The sequence below is a fragment of the Scyliorhinus canicula genome, chromosome 12, assembly GCF_902713615.1.
Source record: "Scyliorhinus canicula chromosome 12, sScyCan1.1, whole genome shotgun sequence".
NCBI classification, from domain to species: Eukaryota; Metazoa; Chordata; class Chondrichthyes; order Carcharhiniformes; family Scyliorhinidae; genus Scyliorhinus; species Scyliorhinus canicula.
The window spans coordinates 29,290,606-29,310,127 of NC_052157.1; the positions used below are offsets into that span (position 1 = coordinate 29,290,606).

Below are 19,522 nucleotides of genomic sequence, written 5' to 3' on the forward strand. Positions count from 1 at the left end.
GATTGGAGTGAGAGCGTGCTGAGGATCAAGCAGGCTCACCATTTGCATTAATGGTAGGCGAATGTGGCATGGATCACAAAGTTCAGTCAGTGTGGATCGCAGAGTTTGGCCGGTTGGTAAAAATGGATCTTGGGGGAAAAAAGTTTCAAAAACGAATGGTTTAAAAGACTCCAACAAGGCAATTCTCTTTAATGAAGTGTGAACACCTGGTTGTCAGCTTTCACACAGGTTTCTGAAAGATCAATGCTACAAGGTGGCTGAACACCAGATTGGATACATTTCCATGTAAAAGAACACCCAGCACCACACGTAATAACGCGCAAAATAGTAATAAATGAAAGACAGAAGGCAACACAATAACGGTTACATTCTTAATACTTTGACGTGTTGCTCCCAAATTGGGATCAAACATGTTTTTTATTTGGCAAGCAGAATTAGCTCATCCATGTCTTCCCCCCTCACAGGCTTTTAAATCAACCAGAGGGATATCAATAAGAAACGTATAAAATATGAAAATCTAATTTATCATGTGAGAGTACCTTTAAGAAATAGGTGTTTATTTCTGCAGTGATGTCAGAGAGTGGGTGAAGCTAGGCTGTCTGTCAGCTTTTTACTTTCGCTTTAGGCTTTTTGCTGCAGGGTGGGTTTGGTTTCATTTTAGTTTTGGAGAAGCTGCAATCACAGCAGGATGTGTGTGAATCTCTGCAAGCTTATGAGTGTCCATTTGCTGATTTCAACGTGGTAACTGTTCTCAGTAGTGAAGTTAAACCTGAGGTACTTCTGTTAAAGGTTTTGTTTTAAGTCTTATGGATGTTAAAAGGAAAGCTCAAGGATTACTTAGTGTGGTAGTCTTTGGGAGTTGTATTTGAATTAATGAGATGTTCACTGTATGTTTTAAAAAGGTTAACTTGAGTTCATAGAATAAACATTGTTTAGCTTTAAAAAATACTTTTCCATTTCTGCTACACCACACCTGTAGAGTGGGTCGTCTGCTCCCCAAGCAACAATCTATTAAAAGTTGTGGGTCAGGTGAACTCCATGTTACACTTTGGGGTTCTCTAAACCCTGGGCCATAACACATTTAACGTCATGGACAATTCATTAATTGGGCGGCGTGGTAGGACTGTGGTTAGCACTGTTGCTTCACAGCACCAGGGACCCAGGTTCGATTCCCAGCTTGGGTCACCGTCTGTGCAAAGTCTGCACATTCTTCCCGTGTCTGCATGGGTTTCCTCCGGGTGCTCCGGTTTCCTCCCACAAGTCCTGAAAGACACGCTGTTAGGTGAATTAGACATTCTGAATTCTCCCTCCGTGTACCCGAACAGGCGCCGGAGTGTGGCGACTAGGGAATTTTCACGGTAACTTCATTGCGGTGTTAATGTAAGCCTACTTGTGACAATAAAGATAGTATAGATTCCAGCACCTGCAGTAATTTGCTTTTATGTTAGATGAAGTGGTTTGCAGGGAATTGGGGAATTTCACCAAACCTTTTTTACTATTACAAACCCTGCTCAAAGTTCTGTTCCCATTCTAACCCCAGGGCAGAATGCACAGGTTGTGGAAGGGGAGGAGGGGGGGGGGGGGGGGGGGGGTGCGCGGATGGTGGGGTTAGGGACTGGAGGTGGGAGCGGGAGGGGCTCCAATGATCAATGGATTGGAGAACCGGGCTGCCTTTTTGAATAGCCTCCAAGTGTGTTACAGCAGAGCGGCACCAGCTGATACTAAATCCCTTCGCCCTTCAGCAGTGAGTTATGTGGCCTTAGTCACTCCTTTTGTAAATCTGCCAGATGTGTGTGTGTGCCAGCTGCAAAGATTCATTCATGAGTCCGTTCCAGGGAGCTGCTCTTTATGGTGCATCTCCTTGGAAGGGACCAGTCCCCATTTTCGGCGACTGAATAAATTTACGCATGGGCTTGGCTGACTATAATAAATCAGTCTTCAATTATATAAATATTTAGAGTGTGTTATGCATGCGTCTTTGGGGCACAGGAGGTGACTATAAATACTGTTCCTGTGCAGACTTAAACAAGAGTAAAAAGGGGCGGGTTTAAATGACTTCGATATGTTGTAAATAAAAGTGAAATAAAAGTTTGTACACTAAGATTTTACCGCATTCCTGCCAATTTAGAAAGAATCTCACGCGTTTGTTTGGAGTTTTGGCAAATACCAACCTTTCCCAGGACTGAAGATACACAGAGTGAGAGGGTCAGTGGTGAAATGTGAGGTTTAGACGGGTCGAATCTGTTCATTGTGGAAGAATCGTGAATCTGTGTGGAACCGAAATGCCATTTATAAAACAGAAATGATCTTCATTGGAGCGGAAGCAGCATCTGCCATTCACAAAGCGCCTTTACCAGAAATGCCACTTCACAAATGCGCTTCATCTCAAAGTGTGACAAAGTTTGATGGGAACAGGGGTTTCAGTCAAAACTTTCTAGCTTTGGGTTGGCTGCAGATTGATCACTAGTCTGGCCATCCCAGAATTGGACTTAGAATCATAGAATTTTACAATGCAGAAGGAGGACACTCAGCCCATTGAGTCCGTACCACCCCCTGGAAAGAGCACCCTACTTAAGCCCACACCTCCACCCCATCCCTTCAACCCAGTAACCCCACCTAACCTTTCTGGACACTTAAGGGCAATTTAGCATGGCCAATCCACCCAACCTGCACATCTTTGGACTGTGGGACGAATCTCAAGGTCGTCTCCAGCATGGGCTGGATTGCAGAGAGAGCTTGTCCTAATGGTGAACAGTTATTCAGGAAGTAACGGGATAAAGCATTGAGTTCTGGGTCCTGCTCACTTGACTCCGCCACCGCAGAATTCAACAGAACACAACTGACAGAGAATGAGGTAGTGAGATAGCAGGTAGGAAGTTATCAGATTGAAAGATATCTTCAATAGATATAGGGGGCTGGGTTCTCCGATTTTGAGACAAAGTGTTGACGCTGTGAAAGCTGTGGACATTTACGACGGCAAAAACGGCGTCAAAAGGCCACTGATTTCCCACTTTGCTGGGGGCTAGCAGGGAGCCGCCGTAAATCTTACAGCTCTCGCTGCCAATCCAGCCCCAGCATTTCCGGTTCAGAGGCTGCACATGTGCAGGGCGGCCTGCAGCGGCCATGCCGTGCTCCATGGCGGGTTCAGCCCACGGACCTGGACTGCCAAAGTTTTTTATTTCTTTTTTAAAAAAATTTAGAGTACCCAATTATTTTTCCAATTAAGGGGCAATTTAGTGTGGCCAATCCACCTACTCTGCACATTTTGGGGCGAATCCCATGCAGACACAGGGAGAATGTGCAAACTCCACACGGACAGTGACCCAGAGCCGGGATCGAACCTGGGTCCTCAGCGCCGTGAGGCAGCAGTGCTAACCACTAGGCCACCATGCTGCCCAGACCTGCCAAAGTTGGCCCCCCTCTGACCACACGCGCACCCCGGACCGCCCACTCACATTGTCCCCAGCCCCGAATGAAGCCCGCCCTGCCCGCCAATCGGCCCTCTCCCGACTGTGGAGGCCCCGGACTGAGTCCGCAGCCACCACACTAAGTTCATGATGGGTGGGACCATGGGTCGGCAACGGAGCATCGCAGGGCTGGCCTCAGGCAACGGCCTGAGGCGGTAGATACTCGGCACGGCGTACTCCACGAGTACGCCCATTTTCAGGAGGCGGAGAATTCAAAAACCGCCGCCGCTCCTGATTTTGGCGCCAAAACAGATTCTCCGCCCCGTCACCGAATGCAATTTCAGCATCGGGGAGTGGAGAATCCAGCCCAAGTCTGGGAGAAGATCCGCTGCCTCGGGTGTGTTGTTTGTGACAACTTTACTTATGAGTCCATTTTATTTGGATATCATGATGCTGGCGGATGTGGACCAATTCCTCTTTATAACGTGACCCCCCAGGTGAGCACAACAAGGGGAACCTGGATGTCAACTTATTCTTCACTTTGGTAAGTTCCTTTAATTCAACCGGATGGTTAGATTCGTTATGAATCAAGCACAAAGGAGCCACATTGAATTGGATTTGTTTTCCGCTGATGTCTCTGGGACAACCTTCTGGATGGCAAAGGGTTTGATCTTTGCCCCTGATCCTATATTGGGAACTGTTCCCAGAATCTGAGAGATCCTTCACGAGAATTAGAGACCGTTTCAAGGGATTTGGATGTTGAAAATTTGGTTTTGGTTAGCCGATGGTGAGGGGAATATAAAAAAATAACTCTCTCCCAGCCATCGAATAGATTCTGGAATTCACAAATATATCAGGGCAAACGTAAAATTATGAGTCTATCCCTGTTCGCAGGATTTGTAAAATCTGATTATCAGTTCTGGAGTACAGGAAGTTTTTCTTTTTAAATTACTTATCATTTGATTCTACCCACTGTGAGTGGCTGGTTTTCTGTGGTCTCTGGATGGAAGGACTCAGACCTCCCAGCTGCTTAAGTCGTTTATTTCTGGAGCACAATGACCATTGCTACATCACAGCCTCTCCAACCGCACCGACAGCAGGAACGCATTGAAATCCCTGTCTCCCGCATTGGGAACTGTGGATAACACACCCAGCCTTAAGTCAAACCAGCCCCCCCATTCTCCACAAGCCGCCTCAGGAAGATTCCACAAACCACACAGCGAGACTGCGGCACTCCCTCAATCATTGAGACATCCTTAAACTGCTGGGAAATAGGAGCAGTCTGCCTGGGAGCAGGAGCGGTGGAAATCTTGCACCCTGTTCAAAGCCCAGAGAGGGAGAGATAAACCCAACAATTACAGAGCAGTCAGTCTAATGTCGGAGGAGGGGGAGATCTTTTGAGACATTAATCCCGGACAAAATTAATTGTTACTTGTGAAGAAAAAGAATGAACTTAATGCCTGCCAGCAGGGATTTGTGGTTTGACTAACTTGGTGGAGTTCTTTGTTGTAGTAATGGAGAGGGTTGATGTGGGCAGTGTGGTTGATGTTGTGTATATGGACATTCAAAAGTTTGAAAAATTACCACACGAGAGGCTGGTGAGCAAAACTCCAGCCCATAGAGTTAAAGGGGCAATGGTCATCTGAATTTTTAAAAAACCCTGTCTATAAGAGTCAGAAAGTAGAGTGCAGTGGTGAAAAATTGCTTTTGAGGCTGGATTGAAGGATATGGTTGTGTGCCCCAGGGGTAGGTATTAGGTCCACTACTTTTTGATACACATTAAAGACCTGTTCATGAGTATACAAGACAAAGTTTGCCGAGGAGACAAAAATTGCAATGCAGCAAGCAATGTGGAGACGGTAGCAAACCTCAGGAGGATATAGACTGGAGAAAGACAGACGTGCGACTAATGAAATGTAATGCAGACCAGTGGGAAATAGAAGATGAGGAGGCACAAAATAAACTAAAGGACAACTTTAAATGGAGGGAAGGAGTAGAAAAGCCTGGGGGTGGATGTACAAAGGTCTTTGAAGGTGAGAGGACAAGTTGATCAGAAAGGCATATGGGATCCTTGATTCTAAGCAAAGAGGTTATAAAACACTAGCTTAAATAATGTGGCCAATTGGGCAGTATGGTAGCACACGTGGCTAGCACTGTGGCTTCACAGCGCCAGGGCCCCAGGTTCGATTCCCCGCTGGGTCACTGTCTGTGCGGAGTCTGCACGTCCTCCCTGTGTCTGCGTGGGTTTCCGCCGGGTGCTCCGGTTTCCTCCCACAGTCCAAAAATGTGCAGGTTAGGTGGATTGGCCATGATAAATTGCCCTCAGTGTCCAAAAAAAAGGTTAGGAGGGGTTAGTGGATTATGGGGATAGGGTGGAAGTGAGGACGTAAGTGGGTGGCTGCAGACTCGATGGGCCGAATGGCCTCCTTCTGCACTGTATGTTCTATGTATGTAATTCTAAGCATTGCACTGGAGGAAGGATCCCAAGGCTGGAGATGGGTTTCAGTGGTTTGCTTCAGCTTCACAGAGACACCGTAGAAAGTGGATTTCTTCTTCACAGATTAGTGAAGATTAAGGGGAGGCGTGATGGGGGTGTTCAATATCTTTTGATAGAGTCATGTGGAGAAACTGTTTACAGTGGCAAAGAAACCAGAGGTGGCTGATTTAAGATCATTTGTAAAATAAAACCAGAAGTCACGAGGAGAACATTTGTACGCAGCGAATGTGCAGTACATGCCTGAAAGTGTGGTGGAAGCAGGTTCAACAATTACTTCCAAAAAGGAATTGAATAAATACTTGAAAATGTTGCAGGTCTGTTGGAGAAAAGAAGGGAACTAATTGGATAACTCAAAGATCTGGCATAAGCACGATGGGCCAAATGGTCTCCTTCTGCGCTTTAGGATTATATAATCCAGAAGTGGTTGTGATTTAATGACAAATTTAATTGGTAACAGTCAGTACCACCACTAACCAATAAGACTCATACCTCGTACATATATGACTGGAGAGAGAATGGAACCATTATCCAGTTGTGCCTTGATAATATAATTCTTTATAGATTGGCCTTACTTTCTTGTCTCAACAGCTTTTTATTAACAATGAGTGGCATCATTCAATGAGTGGGAAGACTTTCTCCACCTGCAACCCTTCCACGGGAGAGAAAATCTGTGATGTTCAAGAAGCTGACAAGGTAAAATGTCAACATTGATTCCTAACTGTCAAGATAAAATCACTCCAGGGCAGCACGGTGGCGCAGTGGGTTAGCCCTGCAGCCTCATGGCGCCGAGGTCCCAGGTTCGATCCCGGCTCTGGGTCACTGTCCGTGTGGAGTTTGCACGTTCTCCCCGTGTTTGCGTGGGTTTCGCCCCCACAACCCAAAGATGTGCGGGGTAGGTGGATTGGCCTAGCTAAATTGCCCCCTAATTGGAAAAAATGAATTGGGTACTCTAAATTTTAAAAAAAAGATTAAATCACTCCCATTTTAATTTTTGTTAGTTTAGCATGTCCAATATATGTGCAAAATCAATTTTTAAAAGCCAGCATCAGGGGACTTGTAGAATAATTTTAATCAGAATATATAATAATTTTGCAGACGGCATAATATATAATGATTATGCAAACACGTGGGCCAGGAATTGCTGGAAGAATATAGGCGAATTAATGGTGCTCGCCATTATAGTTTGTAGAAATATCAAACAATTTATAGAATTTAAAAGCTATGCCAAAAGTTACAACTTACCACAAGTTGTTGGGTGATTTATGCTCGTCTTACTATTAGCCTCAACAAAACTGAAAGAATTGGAACTTCAATGGGCCTCCCCATTGAAAGAAATTGCATTGTTAATCTTGTTGCAGCATTTAGAATTGCTAATTCATGTCGGTGAGGACCCTTCAAATGGCATGACAGAGCAATCGATCTTAAAGGACCAGAAATAGAACCATGAAGCCGTGTGGTCTCAGTCCAGCAGGTCGTGGATTGTTCCAAGAGTTTCTTTTAAAAACCTGGCTTCGCAGTATTTGAGTGTCGCTCTCGTAATTCACATTTCTGTTAGTGTCGGAGGGTAATGATTTTCTGGATGCAAAGCTGTTTTGACACTCAAGAAGGCAATTAAGATAGATTCCTTTGAGGAAATAATTTTGGGATGTAGCATATGTGTAATTTGAGACATGAACTGGTAAATGTAGCATACTTGAGGAAAAGCAATGATTTAGGGCTTATGGCTCCCAAAGTTCTCCACCACTGGGATTTTTCGTCCATCATTTCTATGCCTGTTGTAGACTAATTGATAGGGATTGATTGCTGAAATCAGTCAGCAGTTCCATCATTATTTTATTATGCAACTAACAGTATAATAGAAGGTGAAATGGATGGATCCGGGTGTTGTTCTGTCTCACAATTGCTATTTCTCTAAGAAAGCAGTGCAATAATTTACCTATGTGTGCCCTACTGATCACGATGGACAGGGCTTCTCGTTTCATGTATCAAGAATATTTGTCCATTTTGCTACCCTGCCATTCATTCATTCATTCATTAACTTCTCAAGGATCAACACAATAATTCACAAACACAACTGAGTTACAAGTCTTCTGCTTATTCATTTGTAAATGTTTTCTTATTTTTATGTTCTGTCTCTTCTCTCTCTCTCTCTCTCTCTCTCTGTGTCTCTGTCTCTCTCTCTCCCATTATATAAACCCATTCTTTCTTTCCTCTCTTTATTTCTCTTTCTGTATCTGATTGAACTTTAATTTGCCCTTGTCTGCCATTTGCCGTTTCTTTCTCTTTCTATTTCTTTATTGGTTCAGGAAATATTCCATGAAGCACAATAGCAATGAGGTTCCAGGCATGGCATTGACATCACTGCACCATCTTCACTTCGATGTTCCAGCAATTCTCATTGCATCAATTTTCTTTGTCTTTTGTATAAGTGCTATACGACGATGTGTATCGAGTTTCGGCAATGTATACTGACATGCGAAATTTACTGTGAAAAACACAAAGTTTGCTGTTACATTTTATGGATTGGTTGCCTACAACATTTTGTTGTTGTCTTTTACTTTGTACTTCTACAGGCTGATGTGGACAAGGCGGTACAGGCTGCACGGTTGGCCTTTTCCCCGGGCTCCGTGTGGAGGAGAATGGATGCATCAGAGAGGGGTCGGCTGATCGATAAACTGGCAGATCTAGTAGAACGGGACCGACCACAGCTTGCAGTGAGTATCTAGTCACAGCTTTGACAATCAGACAATAAATTAAATGAACAGCACCTTGTAGAAGCAGCAAAGAGGGAATTCCATCCCATCCATAGTTGAACTAAATATAAATGCAAAGACAATAAAAAATAAAGTGTAGTTAAAAATAACGTAACATATAGCATAAAGTATATAATATTTAACATGGACCCTCCCATATATACCCGAGGAACATGTACTCGAGGATCACGTAACCAAGGAAGATATTCCGTAATAGCATATACCATAATTCCACCTGTTAATGACAAGGCTTTAGATTCATTTATTTAAGTACGACCCTCATCATTAGTTTGGAAAATATTGGCATCTTGTATCTAAGAGATTATGTTACCTTTTATCATTAATACGAGGTATTTAGGGGCAACACGGTGGCGCAGTGGTTAGCACTGTTGCTTCACGGCACCGAGGATCCGGGTTCAATCCCAGCCCCAGGTCACTGTCTGAGTGGAGTTTGCACATTCTCCCCGTGTCTGCGTGTGTCTCACTCCCACAACCCAAAGATGTGCAGGCTAGGTGGATTAGCCACGCTAAATTACCCCTTAATTGGAAAAAAAGAATTGGGTACTCTAAATTTATATTGAAAAAAAGATCCAGGCATTTAGCCGAATTATATTCCAGAATATATATCTTCTGGCATTGAATTACCTCAAAATCTTATTGGTTGTGTGGCCACTGAGATAGTGGGAATAAAGTCAGTAACCAGCCGAGAGCCTTGGTTTGCCCTTACATCTCTAATGATCCACTTGCTCTCCTTCATGGGGGCAGAACCTTTAGCTGCGTCGCAAAGTCTAGATAGATAGCTAGAAACAGGCACCATTTATTAAGGAGCAAAACCAATGTCACAGGTTGATGGACTGGCTTTTCGCCTCAAGGTGAATCTGTTGGCACAGGTGCATGAGGCAAAATGCAAACTTTATCACATCTCCTACATTTAAATTTTTTTTTAAACTGTGGAATGAAACATTATTGGCAGAAAAATATTTTATGCAATTGTGTACTATTCCTCTCTTTTATTCCCATTTAAAATCATGAGATTAATGTTTCCATTCAAATGTCAGACCATGGAAATTCATTTGATTATAGATAAACTGAGGGATACGCTGCCTACTTAAACTATATATAAATTAGAATTAATTATATTGCATCAAATTATGTTTGATCCAAAAATCTTTGCTCCAGACTGATACAATTGTGAACAAATTGTGTTTTATAGAGAATAGTAAAAGAGAAATATTCTATTATCAATTAAATAAACTTCTCCTTTAATTCCTTTAAAAGAGTAAGATAAGCTAAAAGCCTCATTACGATTTATTAATTAATTGTGTCTCTTGCATTATTGCAAACTCCAATACCCTATCCAGAGGGCAGTTGTAAAGATCATTCTGGTGAAAACCCTTCTTGTCGTCCATTTCTTTAGTTGAATAAATTGTTCTCTTAATCCTCCAAATAATAATGCACCTGCTATAAACACATTAGGCGCTTAAATCTCCTCTGGTAGCAAACTGGTAATGTCTTCAGAAAGGGTTCCCTTATGCACTATTACAATGCACAGGAAAACGTTCTGCAAAAACATTAACCAATGTCCCGCCAGAGGAAGTGAAACCCCAAAATGTCAGACATCTGTGGGAAATATGAATAATCCATTTTACAATCCTAATCACATTAACACACTCATCGCTTTGTCAATCATGAATGATATGGTCGGTGTCTAATTGAATATAGAGCACACACCATAAGAGACTGATATGTACCTTCAAGTAACTAATCTACAAGGCACACGGTAACCTCACTTTCTGTCTCCAGCTTGATTTATCATCTCACTGAATTGCATTATGTTCTTTGCAGACACTTGAATCTCTAGATAGTGGAAAGCCATTTCTCCAGGCTTATTATGTTGACCTACAGGGAGTCATAAAAACTCTCAGATACTTTGCTGGTTGGACTGACAAGATTCATGGCAAGACAATTCCAGTCGGTAGGTTGATAAAGGAAAGGAACTCATTCGTGTTTCGTTTTGACAGAGATTCAAACAGAGAGTACGAAAAATTAAAGTTGTAAAGTTAATGAATAAACTATGTCTGTGCCTAACCTGGTTTATGTTTAAATAATTCTCTCACCAGGGGATATGAACTTAAAGCTTGTTTTATCTCATGTGGGGAATAATGCAGATAAGTTAGCTAAATATCAGGTGCCTTCGTTCAGGTACAGCAGAGCTGTTATACTTACTGATAACACAAGGTACAAGTCTGATGTGGATACTGTAGCCTAGACTAATTAACACTGCTGGGCAATCTAGACCTGATGTGCAATGATACTTAGAAACGTTAGGATGTATTTATACTCAGAATCTCCAAATTTGTATGTATGGAATATGATATGCAGCCAGAAGACTGCAGGCGTACTAACATGGACACTACTTTTGAAATACAACTTTATGCGGCAGCTAATACAACTAGCTACACCATCACAGTGCTGGGTTTTGGTGCACTCATATCTGACTAAGATTGTCTTTTGATTATTCATTGATGGGATGCGAGTATCGCTGGAAAGCCCAGCATTTATTGTCCATCCCTTTCAGAAGGTGCGACATCTTCTTGAACCACAGTTCATGTGGCGTAGATATACCCACAGTACCATGAAGGAGGGAATTCCAGGATTTTGATCCAGCAGCAGTGAAGGAATGGCGATATGGTTCCAAGTCAGGGGGGTGTGTGGATTGGAGGGGAACTCGCAGGTGGCGGCGTTCTCCTACATCTGCTGCTCTTGCTATGCTGGGTGTTAGAGGTCGAGGTTTGGAAGGTGCTGTAGAAGACGTTTTGTTGAGTTGCTGCAGTGCATATAGAAGACACTGTTACTATTTTGTGCTGATGGTGGAGGGAGTAAATGTTGAAGGTGGTGGATGGGGTGCCTGCCACATGGGCTACTTTGTCCTGCATGGTGTTGAGCGTCTTGAGTGTTGTTGGAGTGCAGCACCCATCCATGCAAGAGGAGAATGTTCCATCACACTCCTGACATGTACCTTATAGATGATGGAAAATCTTAGGGGAGTCAGGAGGTGAGTTACTCACTGCAGAATTCTCAGCCTCTGACCTGCCTTTGCAGTCGCAGTATATATATGGCTAGTTTCTGGTCAATGGTAACTCCCAGGAATTTGATGTTCAGGAATTCAGAAATGGTATTGCTGTTGAACATCAAGGTAAAATGGTTAGATTCGCTCTCATTTGAAATGGCCATTGCGTCTACATGTGGAATTGTGAATGATACCGTAATCATGAGCGAACATTCCCATTTCTGACCTTATAATGGAGAGAAGGTCATTGATGAAGCAGCTGAGGATGGTTGGGCTCAGATCAGGATATGATTACTGGTTTATTCTTGCCACTTTTGCTTTGATGCACATCTGAAATCACTTCAAATTGACAGGAAACTGGCAGTATAACCCTAACCATGGAGACCTGATTATTGCAAATCATACTGTTTCCAAAAAGATGTCAGATGCAGTTTACTTTTCAGTCTGATACCATTGATTAACACTCTAGTTATACAACCAATTTCACACTAATGTAAAGCAGTTTCAGACTTTTAGCAATGCAACTGTATGATTTAGGGGCCGCCGCAGAATCTTCTGGGCACTTTACGAAGCTCAGCATTGAGTTTTTTTAATATATGAATCAACCTTTGCTGCTTCATTCCTCCAACATTAAAATAAAGCTGAATGGGAACGAATCTCTCTCCTGTCATGCCAGATGTAATTCACATTCTACAGTGATTGGTCTCAGTCTAGTAACACTGCAGCCCAAGTGTGCACTGTCTGGGCAGCTGATGTAAAGAATCAATTGTCCTCTGATACAAACCAGACCTTGAAAATATTGCTTGGTCTAACCTTCCACTTTGAACGTTTGTATAGTTCAATAATTGATTTTGGAGAATTGATAATCTACATTAGCTTCATTGACATTTTATCAATGACTGCCCACTTAGAGATAGTTCTGTTCTCCTGCACCCGACAGGAATTGTTCTAAGACAATCAAAGCTCAATTTATTTGGGATCCTCATTCCCAAAAATGAAGAAACTTCTCTCCCTGTCTTTATTGCATCAGAGTCCAGGTACCAAAGGAGAAGCACAGCGTTGTAGTCCACTGCACCACTCACTCTTTGACATGCTCCCATTTGAAGATACCTTTCATTTCCAGCATTTTCCATGTCAAAATAGCAACCCTAGCTGAGATTGCTAGCAATTCTTAGTCAGATTTCAGCGAAGGCTACTTCACACTGGGTGATCTTGGAGAGTGGCAGACCCATGTTCCGATGTTCCAATATTTGGATGGGCGCTTTTGATCATACTGACTGGACACACAACTGGGCATTGTTCTGCCAGTTTCTACTCTGCAGTGGTACACCCTTTAAAATCTATGTGTGGAAGGGAAATTAACAATCAGCATCAGCACCGGGCATCGTACTGGGCTGTGCAACATTAGGAGTTATTGGAGAACTTTTTATACTGCTCAGCCCACATTCACCTGAATGGTGTCAGCAACTTCCAAAAGCACTAGCCTGGCACAAATGAGCACTCGGCCAATGATTTGGGGGAAGGATCAAAACAACCTAGTATCTAACTCAGCAATGAGAGACACAGCTTCCTCCTAATCACCACCACTTGAATTCACTCAAGGAGAGGCTTTGCAATTACTGAGAGAAAATAAAATGAGGGATTGTTGACTGTTCTGTCTCCTGTTTGCCATTGTCACTCTCAGGGGGCGATTGGCGCTAATCCCGCTGTGTCGGGAGCATTTCGGGAGTGGCTCAAAACGGGATTTGCGCCAGGCGGCAAACAATTTTCCATGCTCCCGGGCCCTCCCAGCAGACGTAACCTGGTTCACACTCTCGCTGGGCGTGAACCAGTTCCTCATTTAAATATGCAGGATCTGCTTTAAGCCGAGATCTCCCAGCTTGCACAATCCCCCCCACCCCCACCCCCCACCCAGCGCAACATGAAGCCAGTGCAAATCACTACACAAAGGGTGACCAGGCGTGATGACCATGGTCAAAGGTTGGTGCCTGAAGGAGTAGGGCTGAAAGGGACTAGGCCTGATAGAGTGAGATATTTGAGGTCCCCGTAGCAGGATGTTGCTCACCTCGGGTCGGGGCTCGGGGGAGGAGGGGGAGTGGGCGGTAGCGGTGCTGGTGCCGGTGCTGCTGATTTGAGGGGTCCTGAAGCCAGCGAATGTTCGGGGAGGCCTCTGCCATCAAGAGTGGGGGTGGGGGGGGGTCTTTAACGTTATTCTGAGATTGGGGCGTCCTTTAAAAATTGTGCTTTGATCCTTGAGGAGTAGCACCTGCTGGTGTCTTTAGGCTCCGCCCCCGTCAATGCCAGTGCAAAGCATGACCCCCGCCCCCGACCCCAAACAGATCTGGATCATGCCGACCCACCCGGCGAGAAACGCGGTGCGGTTCCACACTCAAAATCTTTTGGGAGAATTGCGTCCTCTATTTTGACTTCCCCTTAAGTTCTGACAAGAAACAAAATAATTCCCCATTCAAAATTGTGTCCTCCTCCAAGGAACTGGGATGGAAATTTTCGGAGAGGGGAGGAAAAAGGAATTAGGACACAAAAAGATTTATTTCTTGGGGGTTGTTTTGCGGGACTGAAGGAGCTGGAAGCGAAGTATGGGCTGGAGCAGGGGGAAATGTTCAGATACATGCTGGTTCGAGATTTTGCCAGAAAGGAGATACAGAACTTCCCGGTGGAGCCGGCTTCCACATTGCTGGAGGAGCTGCTGACAACAGGGGGACTAGAGAGGGGGGTAGTGTGGGCGGTTTATGGGCCTATTTTGGAGGGGGAGAAGGCGCCTCTAGAAGGGATCAAAGCAAAGTGGGAGGAAGAGTTGGGAGAGGGTATGGAGGAGGGGTTCTGGTGTGAGGTGCTCCGGAGGGTGAACGCCTCCACCTCGTTTGCGAGGTTGGGGCTGATACAGCTGGGTGGTGTATAGAGCGCACTTTACAAGGGCGAGGATGAACTGGCTCTTTGAGGGGGTAGAAGATGTGTGTGAACGTTGCGTGAGAGGCCCCGTAAACCACGTTCATATGTTTTGGTCCTATCCAAAGCTTGAGGATTACTGGAAGGAGGTGTTTAGGATAATCTCTAAAGTGGTGCACGTGAAACTGGACCCGGGCCCTTGGGAGGCCATATTCGGGGTGTCGGACCAGCCGGGGGTGCAGAAGCAGATGCTGTAGCCTTTGCCTCGTTGATGCCTCGTAAGGTTAAGGGGGGGGGGGGGGGGGGGGGGTTGTTGGTTTACGGGCATAGGGTGGATACGTGGGTTTGAGTAGGGTGATCATGGCTCGGCACAACATTGAGGGCCGAAGGGCCTGTTCTGTGCTGTACTGTTCTATGTTCTATGTTCTATGATCGCCCGAAGGCGGATACTGTTGGGGTGGAGATCAACCTCTCCACCCTGTGCCCTGGTGTGGTGGGGTGACCTGCTGGAATTCTTAACGCTTGAAAAGGTCAAATTTGAACTGAGGGGAAGGATGGAGGGGTTCTACAATTCATGGGCGTTATTCATTATGCACTTTCGAGAATTGTATCACACTGAACATTAGGAGGGTTGGGGGCTGGGGGGATGGGGAGAGGGGACTGTATGTGTTAATGGTGACTATGGGTGATTCCTGATTCCTTTTTGTCATTTGTTTATGTTAACATGCAGGCTTGGTGGGAGGATGGGGTCGTGGTTATTGATATGGGGATTGACATATTTGTTACTGATTATTGTTTATTGTTGGGTGTAAATTTGGGAGAAAATGTGAAAAAGGGAGAATTAAAAAAAAATTTTTTTTAAGTTGTGTCCTCTGAATGTTATAGTATTAGCTATTGTAAGTCAGTTGTACAGGATGGCATACAAGCATTAGAGTCAAAAAACCTTCTCAAGTTTCTTAACCTAATTCCTTTGAGAGCAGTAGTTTAGCCGATTTTTTAAAAAAAGTTTCCTCTATAGTGGAAACTGCTTTTAAAAGCACCACTTGATTAAAATGTTTAATCATAGAGAATTGCAGGGTTAGAACAAATTGAGCTCTGGCTTCCAGAAGTGGGCGTATATGATGGAAACACATTAAAGAACTGGCATAAATGATGACAGAGTCAGGACCCAGATGTCTTTCCAGTTTATTCTGTTTTGAAGAGTGGGAGGGGAGACAGAGTTAGACTTTATAAAATGTACACGCAGTGAATCTGTCAGTCTGGAGTGGTAGTATTGTGATGTCAGTTCAGACGTCTGTGCAGCTTAAAGTAGACTGAATTATGATCAATGATAAATCATTTAACAATCTATGTCTAATCGAAATAATTACAGTGTTCAAGAAATATTTCCAAGTGGGTGAGTAGTTTAAAGGGGTTTCAAATCATAATTTTCAAGCATATCTGATCTTAAATTCTTGCCTCTTTGATAATGAAACACATTGCTCAAAAAATGAGTCATTTCTTCAAAACGCTGCTCTGTTATTTTCAAGCAAGTCCCTGCCGCACTTTTGTTGGAGATCTTCATGTGTCAGGAGTTCTTCAACCCCCTGAACCACCCCATTTCTAGAAATACCCCCCTCCAAAAAGAAACTTGACGTCTTGTCGGTTGTCATTTCCAAAGCATTTACAGATATCTCAAAACTGAACCACTGCAGGATTTCAGTTCAAATCTGAAACACCTTTGGAAAAAAGGGGCTGGTTTAGCACAGGGCTAAAGAGCTGGCTTTTAAAGCAAACAAAGGCAGGCCAGCAGCACGGTTCAAACCCTGTACCAGCCTCCCCGAACAGGCGCCGGAATGTGGCGACTAGGGGCTTTTCACAGTAACTTCATTTGAAGCATACTTGCGACAATAAGCGATTATATTTCATGTGCGTTGTCCCTCTGGTGTTTTGACAGTCCTTTCTGAGGCTGTGATTCATGCATTATAACTTCTGTATTTTCTGCTGGTCCTCACATTTTGGGCGTGAGAATGGGAATTGTTTATTGAAACACTTAAAGGAGGAGATGTACCATCAGAGCTTCATTATAAAATCACAGTTGAAAAGAATGATGTTGAACTTTAACATCCTTTCATTTTATTTCTATTGCTGTTGTTTCAGAAAACAGAATTTGTTTAAATGGTCCGTGCTGATGACAGCATGAAAGAAACTGGCCAAGAGGAGTTGCTTATCCCAATAATGTGAAGAAGTTGAACTAAGATGAATAGATTATCAAGGGTTCAGGGTCTTCTGCAATCATTTTAATGGCCTATGTTAATTCAGCTCCATTTCTAGGATAATTTTTTACATTCACGTCATGAATTTAAAAAAAAGACAACAAACCAATTGGGTTTTTTTTCAATTGTTTAATTTTAATGCCATGTCTCATTTAAGACTAATGGGCGACATGTGACACAGTGGTTAGCACTGCTGCCTCACAGCGCCAGGGACCCGGTCCATTCTGACCTTGGGTGACTGTGCGGAGTCTGTACATTCTTCCTATGTCTGCGTGGGTTTCCTCCGTTTGTTCCGGTTTCCTCCCACAGCCCAAAGATGTGCAGGTTAGGTGGATTGGCCATGGTAAATTGCCCCTTTGTGTCCAGTGATGAGCGGGTTAGGTTACGGGGATAGGGCGGAGTGGGCTGGGGAGTGGACCTGGGTTGGGGTGCTCTTTCGGAGGGTCGGTACAGACTCAATGGGCCGAATGGCCTCCTTCTGTACTGTAGGGATTCTATGATTCTATAATAATGCTTCAAAACATTGTACTAAATTAACAAAAAACTGTGGTTAACATTTGATACTCAAGATATTGCTGCTGTATATTAATTGAGAGCGCAAGTGTATTCCTAATTAGTCATGATTTGGGATTAGATGAGCCAGTGAGGCATTAAAAATTCAAACATATTTTGGAAATGCTCTAATTGGGTTCTACTTAATGCAATACCGCTCATGCTAGAATTATTTTTAGATTTAGTTCAGCTGGTAACTGTTCATGTAAATAGTTTCTACTCTTGTTTTTCCAATTAATTTTTGTGTTGGAAAGTGTCTCAGTAGGAATCCTGTCCTTTACTGGGCAGCATGCAATGCATTTGTTTGTATCCAACTTGCCAGTGGAGCGGCCTTATCTTGACATGTTCTTGGTTCTCAAGTGATAGGAGCACGTGCATTTTAAACACTTGCAGAGAGGTTCAAGTGTGGAGATAAAATTGTGGAACGTTGTACAGCATTTCCTATGCACCTTCCTTCAGGCACCTTAAGATTGGTGTCAGATGTGCCGGCCTCATTCAGATGGACTTCTGTTGATACCTCCCAGACAAAGACCAAGCAGTTTAGTTATTAGTTCAGAAACCGTGGGGGGGAAAAAAACTGTTGTTCAAAACAATTAAAGAGAATTAGAATCCATCTTTCACAGTACTTTGTGGAAATAACCCTTGGACACTGGCGATTATCTCAAACCAGGCCATTAAAATGTGGCGTCAAATTTAAATTATATGGAATGTGTCTGAAATACGCTTTTAGGAAAGCTTTAAAATAGGGATCCTGTTATCCGGATGAGTCAGTTCGTTTTTCAATTTAGCAGCTGAGCCTAAAAGGCAGAAGGCTTACTTTGAATCTTTGATTTTACAGAGGGCTGGTGGCTTTGCTCTGGGTCACAGACGTAACCGCATGAATGGCAGGAACCAGCTCCCAGAATCCGCATTTAAAGCGCACCTTAAAAGGATCTTAAGCTGCCTCAACCAGCAATGGAGATGTTGCAATTAGTCAAAGGGCCCCTGGGTTAAAGAGAGGCCAGCCTTACTGCACTTCATGCCAATCTAGTAATCCCTCGCAGAAATACAACCTCCTAGGCTGGAGCGAGATGGGACTTGCGTTCATAAAAGTGCCTTTCACAACATCAGGATGTCCCAGAGCACTTCACAACCAATGAAATACTTTTTAAAAAGCTGTGACAAAAATGAGAAAGATCGTAAGCATCTTCGATTGCTGCCAAATCAAATTGAGGATCACCTCTTGCACCATCACACAGAAATAACTGATTTGTGTCCTCCAAAAACAGCTGACTTCACTGAGAATAAAAATACTCTGGAAATTGGATAAATGCAAACATTTGACTCCATTCTTCCACCGAGTATGGCTGACCAGCAATAATGTGACTTCTGGGTGTTGTGCAGCTTGGAACTTGGCTGTTTTACAAAGAAATTGTATCTCATGGGGTTGTCATTTAGCTGATCCTTGACTCCATGCTGTCATCTGTGCCTGCGCATCCACTATTTAAATTTTTGTTTAAAGTTCCTAATGACACATTTTCCAATACCTGCATCTAACCTTCAGAAAATGTCAAGCTATTTACAGCCTTACATCAGACTGATTTTGAACCTGGCGCAGTGACAATGGCTGGGGGCTCGCTCACAGTTTGAAGTTAAGATGAAGAATAAATGATCGTACATTTATTTTGCATCTCTCCTTTGCATTGCCAAGGTTCTGGGTGGCTGAAATACATTCGAGTAACAAGGATAGATGAGTGTTTACTATTTTCAGATGGCTATATTTTACTATAGATATAATTGACACACTACCCATAATGGGGCGGCATGGTAGCACTGGTTAGTACTGTTCGATTCCCGGTTTGGGTCACTGTCTGTGCGGAGTCTGCACGTTCTCCCCGTGTCTGCATGGGTTTGCTCCGGGTGCTTACGTTTCCTCCCATGAGTCTCAAAAGACGTGGTGTTAGTTAATTTGGACATTCTGACGTCTCCCCCTGTGTACCCAAACAGGTGCCGGAATGTGGCGACTAGGGGCTTTTCACAGTAACTTCATTGCAGTGTTAATGTGAGCCTACTTGTGACAATAAAGATTATTATATTATAGA

The 19,522-nt window shown here is 43.6% G+C and overlaps 1 protein-coding gene across 1 annotated transcript in view; it reads left to right on the forward strand.

The window, feature by feature from the left end:
- The window catches only part of aldh1a2 (aldehyde dehydrogenase 1 family, member A2), a 96,348-nt gene that overhangs the window by 29,953 nt on the left and 46,873 nt on the right, over positions 1-19,522 (forward strand). The window contains exons 2-4 of the mRNA XM_038813431.1: positions 6,493-6,597; positions 8,478-8,618; positions 10,503-10,632. Coding sequence (XP_038669359.1) covers positions 6,493-6,597; positions 8,478-8,618; positions 10,503-10,632 — 376 coding nt within the window. The remainder of the gene's footprint in view (positions 1-6,492; positions 6,598-8,477; positions 8,619-10,502; positions 10,633-19,522) is intronic.